This window comes from Ailuropoda melanoleuca, chromosome 12 (assembly GCF_002007445.2).
Source record: "Ailuropoda melanoleuca isolate Jingjing chromosome 12, ASM200744v2, whole genome shotgun sequence".
NCBI classification, from domain to species: Eukaryota; Metazoa; Chordata; class Mammalia; order Carnivora; family Ursidae; genus Ailuropoda; species Ailuropoda melanoleuca.
This window is the reverse complement of record NC_048229.1, coordinates 78,352,160-78,368,820: the sequence shown is the minus strand read 5'-3', so window position 1 is coordinate 78,368,820 and position 16,661 is coordinate 78,352,160. Positions and strand designations below refer to the sequence as shown.

General features: G+C 60.7%; 1 protein-coding gene across 5 annotated transcripts in view; it reads right to left on the bottom strand.

The window, feature by feature from the left end:
* Window positions 1-16,661, bottom strand: part of GSE1 (Gse1 coiled-coil protein) — a 422,793-nt gene that overhangs the window by 36,068 nt on the left and 370,064 nt on the right. For 4 of the 5 annotated variants that reach the window (XM_034639709.1, XM_034639711.1, XM_034639710.1 and 1 more), the window contains exon 3: window positions 628-846. The exons of the other annotated variant lie outside the window; for it this stretch is intronic. In XM_034639709.1, coding sequence (XP_034495600.1) covers window positions 628-846 — 219 coding nt within the window. The remainder of the gene's footprint in view (window positions 1-627; window positions 847-16,661) is intronic. 5 annotated transcript variants of the gene reach the window in all.

Below are 16,661 nucleotides of genomic sequence, written 5' to 3'. Positions count from 1 at the left end.
AGGCTAACATGGGCAACTGGATGGTGGTCCCCAGAAGTGCCTGAAGCCAGAGGCCCAGAGAGCCTCTGAATGAAGATCTAAGCTCAGAGAGGGTCAGCGTTTGCCCAAAGCCACACAGCATGTCACTCCCAAGTGACCGCAGAAGCCAGGGCTCCGATCTGCAGGACACCCATCCATGCCAGCATGTAATCCTTGCCTCAGGGAGTTAGGCAGTCATGGGGGGAGCTGTCGCAGAGACCCCCACTCTGAGACCGAGCGGGTTTCTAGAGAGAGACCGCGGCCCCCCTCGCAGTGGCTCCCGGAGCCAAAGGCAGACAGAAGCAGCAGATGGGCAGAAGCAAAGCAGAGGTGCCAGCGTGGGTGGGCCCGCCGGCCGGGCGGGGGTCCGGGACGGCGCTGCCCCCCCAGAACAAAGCAGCGTGAGAGAGACAGGAGTGGCCAGAGCGTGCGCGGGCCCTCTGCCTCCAGAGCCCTGTGAGCGCAGCTGCAGCACCTGCGCCTGCCCGCGGAAAACCGCTGCTTCTCGGCCGCGCACCTGCTTCTCCCAGGAGCCCGCGAGGCCGGGGCGGGAGCAAGGGGGCTGCGCTCTCCCCCCTCGGGCTGCAGCCTGGGGGGCGCGCCTCTTACCTCTGGGCTCCTCCGCCTGTTTGGCGAGCTTGCGCAGCGCGGCGGCAAAGCTGGAGGACGGCGCGGCCTGGGCCGACAGCGCGCTGCTGGTGGCGGGGCTGCCGCTGGGCACCAGCGCGCCATTGAGCGGCGAGGGGGTGAGGGGGTTGACGGTGGCGGTGGTCCTGGTCGCGGTGGAAAGCATCCCTAGTGAAGGGGACTTGGGCTCATGGCTCATGCCTGAAACAGGAAAAGAAGAACCAGAGGTCACCCAGAGAGTAGGAGGACCCAGCACCAGAGTGGGGGTATGCGGGGCACGGGGGTCCGGCGCCAGCGAGCAGCATGCAGGGACAGGGAACGGGAGCAGACGCGGGCGGCCCCGGCAGGACAGGCAAGGCAGAAGAGAGCCAGCGTCGCAGAGAACGCGGGGCCATGGCACCCGCACCCCCGCAGATCCACAGTCAGAGCCTCAAGTGTACCCGGCACCCCGGGGATTCCAGACGCTCAGCCCAGCAAGACCCACCAGCACCCGCTACGTGCGCGGGCCGGCCGCCTCATGGCACACTGGACCCCGTGGGAAGGGAGAGGCCCGCAGCAGTGCCCACGAGGCCGGCCCCAGAGCAGTACTCCCCGCCAACGTGTCTGCCTCCCCCCACCCCCAGCAACGTGGGTGAGGCCGGCGTGGCTCCTGCCCTCGTTGTAGAGAAAACACAAACTCAGGATGTGACCGCAGGCAGGCTGGCCGGGAGCCCCCCCTCCTGCCACCCGGGGATGCCGGCAGGTCCCCACCAACACAGGTGCCTCGGAGAACGGCCCTGCTGGCACTTGTGGGAGCCGCAGGGGAGAGAACGCGGCCGCCCCACACTTCCTGCCTGTAGACCAAAGACACACAACTGTAGCTCTAATCCCCCTGGTAGTGGGGAGACCCGTCCTGCCCGCTGGGGGCCAGGTTCAAAGGAGCCGCTGCCCACCAGGGGGATACAAGGCGCCACAGGGGAGGACACAGCCACCTTCCCATAGGCCCCCAGCCTCTCACGTCCCATCCAACTGTCAATGAGGAGGCTGAACGGCCTCCCAACTGCCCCATCAATAAACGCCCAGCTCCATCTCAGGCACGCCATAAATAAGTTTTCCATTAACGTTCCTGCCCTCTCGGGGCCACCTGCTCGGCCCAGGCCCCGCTCCCAGCCCCCTCGCAGTGGGTGCCTTCCAGGGGTGTATATCAAGCCTGATGGCCTTGCGGCTGGCAGGGGCCACAGGTCATGTGCAGGGAGAAGCATATTGACTTCTAACCCTCCAGACGGACACTCGGGAGGGGCAGGCTCCAGGAATACCACAGAGCCATCTGGGGAAGGGTCCTTGGGAGTCGCGGCTGGACAATGCCATCATAGAACACTCAAGAATACAGCACGGCAAGAAAACACGCACTTCTCGCAGGGTGGCGGTAAGGGACCCCCTCCAGTCCGCGGCCCACACCCCAAGAGGCTCTCCGTGGCCCCCAGAGCTGGTCTCACCTCCGCCAGGTTCTGCACGGAGTCTAGAGGAGTCTAACTGGAACCAACCCCGGGGGCCAGCAGGCTGGACGGCGGTCAGGTGAGAAAAGGGGATCCCCATAGGGGGTCAGGCAGGGGTAGGCGCCCACCTGCTGCCCTAAGAACTCCCAGAGAGGCAGCGGGCCTGAGCACATGTCCTAAAGCCCAAGTCCCCGAGCGCCAAGCGGGGCAGGAAGAGACATCCTTGGGGGCACAGGCTGAGCTCCAAACAACACCATTCTCTCGGGTGAGGGCTTGTGCTTGGGAACAAAGGACCCCCACAAGGGCCCCTGTGCCCTCGGTCAGACTGCCAGCCTCCCAGCTGTGGGACGGACCACGTGGGCGGCCACCACACCAGGCAGCGCTGACCCCCTGCTGACCCACGTGTCCTTCTCTTTCAGGAATAGCAGGGGTGGGGGGGTGGTGACCCCCAGTAGAGAAGCCCAAGAATCCAGGGGGTGTGGCGTCCCTTCCCCAGCAACCTGAATGCCAGAAAATAAAATGCAGGCCTTAGGCCCAGATCATTCTTGGTCAACCTAGCACCTGGCCGGCCCCCGGAGGACCACGGAGCACAATGGATGCTGCACTCTGGGAGTGTGGCCCCAGGCCACCATCGGCACCCTCTCCTCCTCCAGTGGACAGCGTGGACAGAGAGGGCAGATGTGGCCAAGGTCACAGAGTGAGGAAGTGGGGGGTTTAGCATTCACTTGGCTGCCAGGTGCCTGGGGCATGAATCCCACTCTGCAGCCTCAAAGCTGTATGACCTCAGGCAAGAACTCTGCCTCTCTGGGCCTGTCTCCTTGTCCATAAAATGCAGTAAGGACAAAGTCTACCTTATAGGCTCATTGGGACAGGCTTCAAGGCAGTAATTTATACAAGGGGCTTCAGAATGTGCCTAGCGCACACCAGGGGCCATTTATCAAACAATCCGCCAGCCTACAGAGGGGCAGAAACACAGGTCCGGATGAGCAAGGGGCCCAGCCGAGGTCACAGAGGTCAGCCTCCGCAAACCGGGAAACACACTTCCAGACTTGTGCCCCCACCCCACCTGGGGGGCCAGGTGATGTGGCATCAGAAGTCTACATGCTGCTTGGGGGGCCCCCCACGGTCCCCTGTGCAGCCAGGTGTGCAAGCCACAGGCAGGGGGCAGTTCGCATCCCTGAGCGGGCAGCAGCTGAGGACGGGTCACATGCGGGAGCTGATGCAGGGCCTCCGGGGCCTGCTCAGCACCCACAGCCAGGGTGGTGATGGATGTTTCGGGGAGGACAGACAGCGGTAAAATGGAGGCCTTGTGGGGACGAGGCCCGCTGGTCCTGGAGAAACACTTGGATGGTGTCACTACACAGGGCTGCCAGGACACAAGGTGTGTGAGAAGGGACCCAGGGGCTCTCTCCTGCAGGGGACATCAGTTAGACATGGCTGGGTCATCTCCCAAGATGCCTCAGGATGGGCCTGGGACAGGCCAACAGAGCCATCAGCTACCACAAACGCTGTGCCCGCCCCAGACGATCCTGGAGGCTGGCAGAGCACGGGGTGGAGGCTGGGAACACAGGCCAGGAGCTGTTCACAGTCCGGTCCTGGTCACAATGACAGCTCCACAGTCAGGCAGCATGCCGAGGACTGGAACCCGGTCTCCCGGACCCACACAGCATCCTGCACACCTTACACCACCTGCCTGCTCCACGGCTTCAATGGGACGCTTGGCCAGAAGGGATAAACACGCATACACACAGCTAAAATACGTGTCACCAAAGTGTCTTAAAAATACACCCACAAAGTCTTTGTTCTTCACCCCTCCAAGAGGTAGAGACGAACTCTCTTGCCCCACACGTGGGCCAGATTTACGGGCTCACTTCTGACAGCTTATGTCGGCAGTGAGGGTGTGTGACTTCCGAGAAGAGACCATGAGAGACACCTGCCCGCTCTCTAGCAGCACTCGAGTGGAGCGTGCTCGAGCCCAGAGAATCCCAGGTCTCCTGATGCTTCCAAAGGCCCCATTCCTCCCCCTCAGCCCGGCTCAGCCTTCTGATGAGACCACAGCCCCGGCTGCCAGCAGGATCACAGCCTTCTCGGAGCCTCTGAACCACCCTGCATCCCTGAATGCTTGTAAATCTGGGAGAGTTTGTTACGCAGCTTTGGATAACCAACAGAGTACCCTCTGTTGACCAAGGCTGCCATCTCGCGCTCTCTCCCCATCTCCTTCCTTCTTGGAGCCCAAGAAGTTCAATCACCTGCAAAGACTCCATGACTTTACCCACGGTCTCCAAAATAGCCCCCCCATGCCCAAGACCATCAACCACACCCTCCCTGTGCCCTTATTCCTTAGAGAGCCAGCCACCTCTCTTTAATCCCCAATTCTGTGAGCACAGTGTCACTGTGCCCATTTTACAGATGGGGGAGGGCAGGCTTGGATCCAAGGGCCGACAGATGGTTAACAGCAGGGCTGAGATTACTGGAACAAAGCACCTGCATCCTGTTTATGCAAAAGTGGTCAGGGCCCAGATCCAGACCCATGCTGCCCCACACCGCACACGGATGTAAGAGATGGGGATGAGGGGACAAGGGGCAGGGAAGTGAGGGTAGGCAACACACTCATTCCACCTCCCAGTGACCAGTCCCCAAGGCCCAGAAGCAGATGTGAGGCCACTGCCCAGTGGCCATGTGACAGGCTGGCCAGCTGGTGACCTGGGTGGACCTGCTGTGACCGCCAGCTGACAGTGCTGAGAAGGGTGGCAAGGAGGTGCTGGGATAGGCAGGCGGCCACCACAGGACAGATCCCAGGCCAGACCCCAAGGATCACATGCCCCTTAAGGGCTGGGGGGTGTCTTCAAGTGGCAGCAAGAGAAACAAAAGTCTCACTTCTAACCTTACACTTATGTTGTAAATCCTCTGAACTAAACCAGGTTTTTTAAAAAAAGGTGGGGGAGTCATCGGGGCACCTGGGTGGCTCAGTTGGTTCAAGTGTCTGCCTTTGGCTTAGGCCATGATCTCGGGGTCCTGGGATCAAGCCCCATGTCAGGCTCCCAGCTCAGCAGGGAGCCTGCTTCTCCCCTTCCCCTGTTCATGTGCTCTAATACAAGAAATCTTAAAAAATATATATAAATAAATATTTATAAATAAATATTAAAAGAGGGGGCGTCAGAGATGGAGACTCACCAACATGAAGCCAGCATACCAACAGAGGCCCCGAGGCACCCCTCAGATCAGGGCCTCCCCTGCTGGAACTCAGACCCAAATCCTCACCTACTGCTCCCCACCCCTGCCTGGTGACCAGGGTCTTGGGGGGAGGGACAGACCCCCCTCTAGCCCCCTCCCCACGTCAGCAACCCCCTGAAGGACACGGTCACACTCCTGCTGGCGCTGAGTAACCAACCTCCTCTCCCGGCTAAGTCTCCCCTCCCCTCCTCACACAAAGCCTGGCACCTGCCAGTAGCCCTCCGGGTTCCTGGGGGTCCCCCAAAGCCAGCATCTCTGTCGTAGTGTCAGCTGTGGGCTCCAGGGGCGCTGCGAGCCAGGAAAGCTACTGCTGATGTCAGGTCACTTAAAATAGAATCCCAACCCAGCCACTTCATTAAGGAGCTAAATTTAGCACCACTCCTCTGCATGTGCACCCCGGAGGGCGGGCTGCGGGACCACCAGCAGCAAGGACGGCAGCTCCTCTGCACCCAGGACAGAGAGGCAGGGGCCAAACTCAGAGGACCCCGACGCATGGCAAAGGGTCACCCCGGACCTACTCTGGCTCGACGCAGCCTCGGGGGAGCCCCCTGCCCCCCCACCCCTCCGTCACAGCCTGGGGTCACTACAGGACCCACAAGCTACTCTGCCCCCAACCCCTGCCCAGGGAGGCAGATGCGGGCCTCCCCCCACCACGCACTCTCTGGCTGAGGCCACGGCAGGTGCTGCCATGACCGTGGAGCCCGCAGGGGTGGGCTGAGGGGAGAGTGGGCCTTGGGGGGGCCCCACACCCTCAGGAGGCCCCGGGGGAACCTGGGGCGCCTGCTCCCTGTGCCCTCATTAGAGAAGGTATTTATTAACTTCTGTGCTCCTGGCCATTGACTGAATTCTTGTCTACATTATCCAGCTCATGTAAATTCATTATCCTAACAGCTGGGAATAAGCCCCATGGGGTGAAGGCCAATGATGGATGAGAGCTGGGGGCCCTCCGCACTGCACCGCACTGCACGGCCCGAGCTCTTCCGACATGTGGGACTCGGGTCATGTGGCCTCCTGGCCTTCTCATTTACATCACGTACGGCTGTCCTCCTCTGGACGGGGCTCCTGCCACCATCAGCTGCCCACCCAGCCTTCCTGGAGAAAAGAGCCACCACAGCCAGACGCCCAAAGGTGAGACCCCACCGCTCCCGGGCCCCCTCGTAGAGAGGTCAGGAGGCCCCGGGGCCCCTTGGGACCGGCCCCACAGAGCCAAGAGCCCATTGCTATGCCAGAGGCTCAGGGCAGGGAGCAAACCCCACTGGGCTGTCAGCACCCGCCAAATGCCCCAGGCCCCTCTCCGTGGATGGGGCCGCTGGGCAGGCCCTCGCTGCTCTTGCCCCTTCAGTCCTCCCAACCTGGTGTCTTTAATCAATACTTTTCCTCTTCTGCTTACACATCTAATATGGCCAGAAGCAGCACAAAGCTTTAAGAAAAAAAAAAAAAAAAAGGCAAAACGAAGGAAAACCAGGTGCAGGGCCGCCCGGCTGGCAGGGGGCTGACGTTGGTGGCTCTCCAGAAACCCACCTTGTTCTGCTTCTTCAGAACACACCCCACGCTCCGAACAGCAGGATTTATACGGGGGGAGGCCCCCAACACACCATTCACTGTGGTCCCAGCCCGGCTCCCTCCTCTCCTCAATGGTGGCGGGCGTATTAATCAGCACACGGGCCTCCCGCCTGGCCTCCCGCAGACCCTGTAATTACCGCTTCCTTTCATGGGCTCTACCCAGCTCCAGACCTTGGGCCTGCTCCCTCCATGCTCTCTAATTACAAGCTAATGGCTCAGATGAATTTTCTGCTGGCTCCCGGTTCAAGCACCATTCCGCCCCTGCCCCCCCCAACAACCCCCCCCCCAATCACGCCCCGCGGGACTGGGCCGGCGGGGCCTCCCTGTCCTGCCCCGAGCGCACAATCTGGACTGGGATTCTCCCATCACCCCTCCTGATGATTTTTCATTACCACAGAAAGAAATGTTTGTGAGCAAATACAGCACATCCCCTGGGCGCGGGGGGCCCCCGTGCCTGCCGCTCGGTGATCCCCATGCCCTCGAAGAAGGGATGCTCCTGCAGCCCTAACAAGGCCGGGGTGACCCCGCTGCAAAGACTGGGTGGGTGGTGGCGGTGTGGGGCACCACGTGATCCTGGGAGCCTGAGCGGCTTCATAATAAATTCATTATTATATTTGCCTTTGGCGTGTTCTGAGCTCACTCGCACGAAGCAATTTTTCTTGGGGGTGGGGGTGGGAGAATCAGGAAGGTTTTCCTGCTCCGGAGGCACAGGGTGGCCTGCTTAGGCCTCATGTCCTTTTTCGACTGAGGACAGCCCCTCAGGTTGTAGGCTGCTAAGGGGACTGGGGCCTTTTTCTCGTGCCAAGTCCAGGAAGAGGACCTGCTCCCCAAGGTTAAGGCCGCAGGAGCTGGCTGGCCGCGCCAAAGCCACAGGAAGAACCCCAGGAGACTCGGAGAAGGGCAGAGAGAGCGGGGAGGGGGAGAGGGAGGGGAGGGGTGGACAGAGGCCAGTCCGCCAGTCCACAGGAGACCCCAGCCCAGGCCCTTTCCCATGCAGCTGCCACCCTCCCCTGCGCAGACCTGTCACTAAGCAGCATTAAATCACTATGGAGCCCAAGGCAGGAGCTTCTGAGCCGTGGAAAGTGTTCCCCGAAGCGCAATGAGAATGGGAGCCCAGCCCCAGAGTGGGTGAGTGGTTTCCAAAGCCAGTTCCTGGGGGCACCCGACAGCCACCGCAAACCCCGAGTGGGGTCCAGCCCAGGTCACACAATGCTCACGCAGTGAACGGCGCTCAACAGTGAGGGGCAATGTTTAGGTTTCTCCTGGTCTTGATCCCCCACTGCCATGATAGAAACGTGCGTGGGGGCCCCGTGGGCAGGCCAAATCCAGGTTCTGGGAGAGGTAAGAGGGGAGTGTTCAGGAGAGACCCCTACACACGCTTATCACCTGAGGTCCGCATGCCAGGTAACAGCTACCACGTGTGGGCCGAGGGGGCCTGAGAGGGTCCCAGGAGGGATGCTCCCTTCCCAGTGGGAGCCACAAAACGGGTGGAGAGTGGGCATGGGGTGGCACCCGGGGGAGGGGGGCCCCCGCCAGAGCCGGCCATGGACAGTCTAGGGGTTGACACTGAGAACGGGGGTCATGCTGGAGGCGGACGACATAGTCAGGCAGCAGGTGCAGCGACATTTGAAAGCGGTTACTCTGAGCGGCTGCCGCCGTCTGGAGAAGTCCAGAGAAGCTGGGCAGACAGACGGACAGATGAAGGGCTGCGAGCAGCGAGGGGCGGCCAGCCATGCTGAGGGGGGCGGGAGAGGCAGCAACCACAGCGCAGGGAACCAGACAACAATAAAGCAAGAAAAGGCCAAGAGACAAGGTCAAGGCTGGAGCCCAGCTCCACGACCCCAGGAAGGCACTCCCCAACACCACGGACAGTCATGATAGCCGCGGCGGATGCACGGACTGCTTGGCCCAGAGCATCGGAGTAACTCCATGAACAGACCTCAGGCAGTGGTGACGTCGGAGGCCGCCCAGAGTCACACCGCCCAGAGTCACACCGCAGGGCAGAGCCGGAGCGAGGAGGGCCCCAGCCAGCCTGGTCCCTCCCACGCCACACCCACCGTTTCCGCACACCGCTGCCTCCTGGAGATGGGCAGGCACTGCGGAGGGCCACTGGGGTCGCCTCCCGTTCTGCAGACCCCAGTCCTGTGATAGCACCCACCTGCGTGCCAGACCCATTTTACACGTGGCAAACGACCCAGGAGCGAGGAGGATTTGACTTTGGGACCCCCACCTCCCCACAGCTCCTGGCTGGATGGCATCTACCCGGAAGCCGCCGGAGGCCCTGGTGACAAGCCTGGATTGGGACCCTTTCCTGTGCCTGATGGCACTTGAGCTAACCAGGCCACCTCTGAGTCTCACTCACAAAGGAGTCCTTTCAGTGGACTCCCAGAGGCACGGGGTGCAGGAAGCGGGTGGGGGTCAAAGGTGTTCGATGCAGAGGAGAGGTCCCGGAGGAGAGACCAGCCTGGACCCCACTTCCTGCTTCCTCACTGCACTCAGGCTGGGGGCCAGGAGCCTGGGTGTTTCAACAGCCCCTGCCTTACCCCTCTGGTGAGGGAAGGTCAGAGGATATCAAGAGCCCTGTCCCTCCAATATGGAGTGTGCGTTGACAAAGCTGCCCATGCAAGGCAGGCTTGGTCCCCCCCCAACCCCGCAGCCCCAGCCCCTAAGGACATTGGGTATGTCCTCAGCTAACAGAACAGGGACGGAGGTACACCAGCTGCACCTCACAAACCCGATGAGGAAAAGGGTGATGCCCAGCATCCCTGCTCAGACGGGGGACCAGACTGTAGGTTGGAAAACCAGCCAGAAGACCAGTTCCTGGTCTGGCTCCCACCCCACTTCTCAGGGGGATCCTGCCAGGTCTGAACCTGTTTCCCCATCAGTAATGGGACTGGGGGGTGGGGAACTAGACACAGGGGGGCAGAGGCTAAGCATGCCTTCTCTGACCCTCAACCTGTCTTTATTTGGTTTGATGTCAAGCCACGTTGCTTAAATGCGAATATATCGAGATTTGAAAATGGGACGTTTCCAGTCAAAATTAAGATTCCAGTTTCTCTTAAAAAATTAGAAGCCACCAACCCCTAACCCTGAGAACGGCCATTGTCCCAAGTCCCCACCCTTCCCTACTACTGTCTCCAGCAGGTCTGCTTGCTCAATGCAGAGCTGTATCTTACCAGGTGTGAAGCTACGTGGGCTCAGGCAGTGCATGGTATCTGTAGGAGCTTACCGATCAACGGGCACCGTGGACAGGACCCCAGAGCTAGACCCTCCCACACAGTCGATTTGGGGGTGAGGGCCTACCAGGAAGGAGGCACGTGGCTCAAAGCCAGAGCACTCTAGCCAGGACCTGCTGAAATCGTAAAACGGATTTTTGCTTTTGGAAAAAGGTCCATTATTGTAATGGTCAAAATGGCAGACCAGACCCTCTCCTACTGGAAACGTACCTACTGAATTCTGTATACGGATCTGCCAAGGTCACAGAAGCCCCCGTATGTGTGGCATCCATGAACACAGGTTAGAGACCCCTAGGGCACAGAGTGCTTTAGGCAGAGAACACTGAGTATTAACATCCGCTCCCAGTGTGACACACCTGGGCCAAAGGAATATGCGGAATCAAAGGTAAGATCCCAAACCTCCAAGTTCTAATGGTACTTCCTCCCGGGCTCATGTACCATCTGCAAAGCCCTGTGGGCTATACCCAGACTTCAGTAAATGTCGTCCCCCCAGCCCCCCGGCCGCCCTTGAGAAAACCAACTACGCTGTGGCCAAAATGGGACCTCGGAACAGGGCCCCCAGGTGAAGGTTCACCATGAGCCATGAGCTCCCGGTGCGAACTCTGCCGCAAGCCAGGCTGGTCCCCTTCTGTCCACAGCTGTCCTCCATCAACTGCTGAGAAGTGGACTGTCCAGGCCTGAGGAATCCTTCACTTCCTAAACACAAATCCCTCCACGGCTGCAACTGGGAACCTGGAAGTTTCCTGCAACCCAAGCGGGATGCTGAGGCCCAGAACCGGCTCTCACAGGTCCCAGGCTTCACCCTCAGGGACCGCAAAACCCAGCTCTTCTGGGTCACACAGAGAGAAGCACTCAGTCTGCCCCAGAGACCCCCGGGGGGTGGGGGCAACCTGTTCTCTAAGGAACAGGTGCTGGCTACATGAAGGGCTTTCTTCCCCTCTTGGGGGCCAAGGGTTGAGGGGTGCAGAGGGAAGCCCACTTAGCCAGAATCGGGTCAACAAAGGTCTGGGTTGCTGCTGGTGGGCAGAAGCGCCGTCTTGACCCCCACTCCTAGCTGCCCAGCCTTTACACGTCAGCTTGCCCTTCTCGGCACCTGTTCCCCCGGCCAGTCCCACGGCAGCTGTTGGGGGGGGAGGGGCTCGCTGCAGGTGGCATGATATCCCGAAGTGCGCCGAGGGCTCCCGCTGTCACGTGCTGGCATGGACCCCCTACCAGCCACAGCATGGCACGAGGGGACACGACACTGGAAACCAGCTATTGGGTTAAAACGCACTGCCTGTGACCGAGGTGGAAAGTCCGTCTGCTCAGACAGGAAAGGCCCGGACATCCACCTGATTTAAAACAGAATCTCAGCCCGCCGGTCTGTGAATGAACAGTCCAACCCCCAGCACATGCAAGACGGTAACAAAGACGCAAAGCTAAATGCAAGCCGGAATTCAGTGGGACGAACCCACTCCCCACTCCTTCCCTTCACTACCAACCAGCAGTTACAGAAGGGCGGGCAGGCATGGGCCCCCTGGGGGGCCCCCATTTCTCCCAGCTAAAGGGCAAATGGAGATAATCCCTACTTCACATTCACGCCCTCCTCAAGGACAACACAGTCTGTGCTGCGTGTCCCACGAAGGCATCCGCATGCACCCCGCCCCATGGGCTGGAGGGCATGCCAGCTGGTGCCCCGGGCTCTGGCTCACCCCAGCACAGGAGACTCGGGGTCAGCACAAAGGAGGCGCCTGCCCACCTCGCTTGGACACCTGGTCCTCCTCAGCTTGACAAAGAATTTCCTCCGGGACGGCTTAACCTGTCCAACGTCGACACAGCCCTGACCAAAAGCTCACCGATCGATTCCTTTTATTGCTGCCCGTGGCCACAGACCCACCATCTGAGCACAGGAAGGGCAGCGCTGGGGGAGGGGCCGCAAGCTGGCTGAGAAAAGGGATGTGCGCACGGATCCGTGGTTTCCAGGCCAGGGGGGCTGGGGAAGCTCCAGAACATGCCTTTGGTGGCCCCGGAGGGTCAGCAGAAGCTGATCTGGAATCTTGAGCCTTTGAGTCTCAGTGAGAAAAGTGGCCGCAGCCCCTCCCACATCCAGGGCTGCAAGGCTCGGGGTGGAAGAACAGAGCCTTCCGGTTTTCATGAACTAAAACCCCAGGAATACTGGGGTCACCAAAAAGGGGATGATGTGGTATGTTTTCTTTGACGCACCCTCACACAAGAGCCCTCTGCGCCAGGCACCGCCCTGAGCCTTTAGGAGAAAGCGTTTGACCTCAACCATCCGAGGACACAGGTGCCCCCACCCGTTCGTTCGTCATCCAATTTTACAGATGAGAAAACAGAGACTCAGAGGCCCTTGGCGGGAACGGTAAGAGTGAGAGCAGACGCCTGCTGGGGGCTTACCTCATGCTTACAAGGCTGTCAGCTCCCCCGGGCCGCTGTCCATTCAGCGGCAGGTGTGGGACATCCGTGTCCCCTAAATCCTCAACGCGACGATGGCCTCTGCACCCCATGGTACAGATGGGACACAGCTGGAGGGATGCCCCACACCCGGCTCTGGCAGCCCTGAAGCCACTACAACGTGCAACTCCTCACACAGACGTCAAGCTCTCCAGCCGGAGGAACCGGTTCCAGCACTGGAAGGCTTGGCCGGAGCTCGAGACCGACACAGAAGCCATCCATCCAAATACATCTCTGCATCTGAAGGCCCCCTTAGGAGAGCTTGCAGCTCACCTGGGCCAGGTAAGGAGCACTACCCTGAGGATCTCATCCCAGGTTAAGGCAGAGCCCAGAGCCATCCAGCGACCCCATCATGGGGTCTCCACCACCTCCTCCAGTCAGGTGAGGGGTTCCAGCTCACTGGGTGGCCTCACATAACTCTGGGGCAAAAGGGACAGACTTTGGTTTCCCGGGTAGAACCCCAATACTCCTTAAAAAGCATCAGTCCACATTCCCCAAGGAGAGAACTCCTTTACGCGCTGCTCACTCCCCGGCTGGCAGAAGACACTCCTGGCTCAGCTCTGACCACATGCTGCAGGCACCTGGGGTGAGGGAGGGGGTGGGGTTATGACATACAGATGTCCGGGCCCCTCTTCTAGAGACTGGGCTTAACTGGCCACAGGTTGGTCTGGGTGTTTTCAAGTTCCCCAGTGATTTACAAGTGCGGCCAAGAGTGAGTCCCCTCACCCCGATCTCCTTCAAGTAAGTCACCCCCACAATCTCCAAACCCCTCTGGGGCCCACAGAGCCTCGAGTTCAACCCCATCTCCTCTCTTGCACACTCCTGAACCCCTCCCCCTAATCTGCAGCCCCCTTCCCTCCAGGGCTGCCCCCCCAATCCCACGCTCCCCAGAGGCTACTTTCACTTCCCCTGGCCCCACAGTTGCTTCCCCTCTGCACTTGGGAACACGCTCAAGGCATGAAGAAGGGAAGGGCAGGGGGGCTGGTCTCAGGGACCTTGGGGGGCTTTGGAGCTGCCTGGAGAATCCCAGGCAGGGGGCAGCCTGAGCAGACACAGGAGCAGAGCACGGAGGCCGCGTGGTGTGGTCCTGCAGAGCCGAGGCCGAGAGCCCGAGGCTGGTGGAAGGGAGAAGCGGCAGAGGCCAGATTAAAAGGCCCCCAGCGCGCGTTCTGGCAGGCGTGCAAAGGGCTGCTCTGGACCGCTCCTGAGTTATCTGTCCCTACACCTCCCAGCAGCGAGCGCTGGCTGGGTTCATAGGAGGCGCTCAATAAATTCTCATTGACAGGAACACTCTGAAACGTCACCTCCCGCCTGTGGCCTCGGCTGGGAGAAGGGCCAGCGTGGGGAAGTGAAGCCGGCAGCTCGGGGGCCCACACTGCACTCCCAGAGAGGGAGAAATGAAAGCAAGACGGCCGGTCTCCAGTGCAGTGGCCAAGCTGAAATGTCACCTCCAACACGGATCCCTGCAGGTTACAAACCAGCTCTCCCAACACACCAGCGAAGGGGGGCAGGCGGCCTCACGCAGCCCTGTGGTTTGGAGGCTCCTTGTGTTGCCATAACAAAGATAACTAACGGCTACCACCCAACCCCAGCCCGGTGTGGACTTCGAGTAACCCAAGCTGGGAATTCCAAGCCTTCAGATGGGGCCAGGAAAAACCGGCCTTGCTGGCTGACTCCACAAGCCCCTACGAGTCCCTGGGGCAAGAAGAGAGGTAGCAGCCAGGTCTTACTCACCTGCATTCTTCTGGAAACGTAGGAGCCACCAGCACCCACCCCCCAGGTAGGGGCCCAGAGCAGGGGAGGGCAATACCACCTGCCGGAGGGTCAAGGGCAGTTGGGGACCAAGTGAACCAGGGAGGGCTCAAGTTTGGAGGTGCAGGTATCAGGTCTGCCACCGAGTGGCGCTGTGTAGATTTCGCTCTGGTGCCTCTGGTGGGAGATACCGAGCCCAGGGGCAGGCGCCTTCTGCTTTGAAACCACAAGGCTCCACGGGATCTGCAGCCCCGGAACTTCCCCAGAGACAGGGAAGTTACGGGCAGCCAGAGGACTGCCCGAGGGGACAGTTTTGCAAAGCCCCCCCGGAGCTTCCAGAGGGGTCCCCTTCTGTCAGCTCTGGGGCTGGCCCCCATGCCCCTCTGAGTTTGTTCTCCCACCTGTTAGGGGCCTGGTTCTCAGCCATGGTGTACATTAGGATCACCTGGGGGCAGGGGGAAGGACTTCGAGCATTCTCCAGCCTAGGGCCAGGAACCCAGACACTGGGGGTTCACTGGGTTTGGGGAGACTAGGCCACTAGCAATTTTAGAAAACCAAGCCTGGGGATCTATAAACCCTTTTCAACTCTGACAAGCCAGGACTCTGAAAGCTGTCCCCAACAGGTCAGGGCCTGTACCAGAGGGCAGCCTGTTGCCTTGTTTGGAGCCTGGCCCCACAGATAGGCCGGTGCCTGGAAGCAGGACGGGCCTCCCAGCTTCCCCTCCCACGGTGGGGCTGACCCTGGCTCTCGGCCCCAGCTGCTCATCAGCTCCAGACTCAGAGGCTCTCAAGGTTCAGAGAAAGAAAACCTCCAAGCGCCAAAACCCGGCCTGCTCCAGCTGCCCCCACCTTCCCACTTCCTCGCTGTGCCGTCTACTCCCGCTTCGAGACCAAGTGACAAAAACCAACCCAGCACCGGCCATGAGGCGCCTCCTCCACCCCTTCACCCAGGGGTCAGTCCCGTGCCGATCCAGGCTGCTCAAAACTATCAAGGCAGCTGCTTTTACAGAGCCAGGCCAGCCGGCTTCCTCGTCCACCTGGGCGGGTGGAGACTCCCCGGCACGGCAGGCAGCTGGGATGACGCACAGCCTGCTAGTCGGAGCCTGCGCCCAGGGCCCCCTCACCTGTGGCGTGGCCCGGCTGAGTCAGGCGGCAGCCTGGGCCTCCCGTTCCGCCATCCCCGTGGGTGGAGGGGGCCTGTAAACACAGGGTGAGCAACTTTTACGTGCCCCAAGCTTAAGTAACACTGAAGCAGATCCAGAAACAGGATCATCACCTGGGGTTTCCCACCCCCTGCTCTCCAATCCTTGGTGGGGAGGGCACAGAATCCCAGGGGAGAGGAGCCAGTTGGCCAACCAGGCCAAGCACCCCACCAGGACCTTCTGGCCCACCATCCCCGCCTCCTAGAAATCGGCTTAGGCCGGGAGGTTCCCACCCAGAGGAGCCCGGCCTTTTGTTCCAGCGCCTTCACAAAAGGAGTCCTTTTTTTTCATCTGGTGGTCTTGCTTTTTGTTTCCAAACCCCAACCTGTGTGGGCCCCAGATAAGGCACTGCAGGGGTTAACAAGGGTTTAATGTATTTTAGATGCACTTTGCAGACAAAAGCTAGTTTACAAAACAACAGCCAAATCGACTCAACTCCCGGCTGGTAGCCACCACCCAGCTGGGGGCCAGCAGGTGCTTCCCCACCAAGCACCCAGCCCTTAAAACTTAGAGCTGGCACTCCCGCAAGGGGCCCCCCCAGGCCCATCAAGTCGGGGGTGGGAAACGTTCAGGCATCTCTTCCCCCAATCCAGAGAACCCCCTTCTCCCCACGACCGGCCGCCAGAAGCCTCCACTGCACACTTCTAAGTGGTCCCCTTGTCTGCGGAGGGCGAGCCCAACTCCCGCTCCGCCTCCACGAAGGGAATTTAATTAGCCTGCTGGAGAGGCGGGCTGGCGGCCGAGGTGTCTCTGCTGCTGCAATATAATTGAATCGGCTCCACTCGGTCGGGCCACTCGCCGCCCATCAGCGCGGCCGTGGGCCCGGGAGGGCTGGGGGCGGGGAGGCGCATCCAGGCGGAGCAGGAAGGGCTGGGGAGGGAAAAGGGCAGCGCGAGTGGGGGGCGGCGGATGCAATCACCCTCCCACCTCCGAGGCTGGGGCAGCCATCTTCGGCAGGAGGAGGGGCAGGGGCACCGCTCCAACGGGGGGAGGGGGTGGGGGAGAGGAGGGAGGAGAGAAGCAGCGGAGCCCCGGGCGCGCCCTTGGGAAGCAGGGCGTGGGGGTCGGAGACCCGGGAGCCTGCAGCCCCGCCCTCCCGGCGG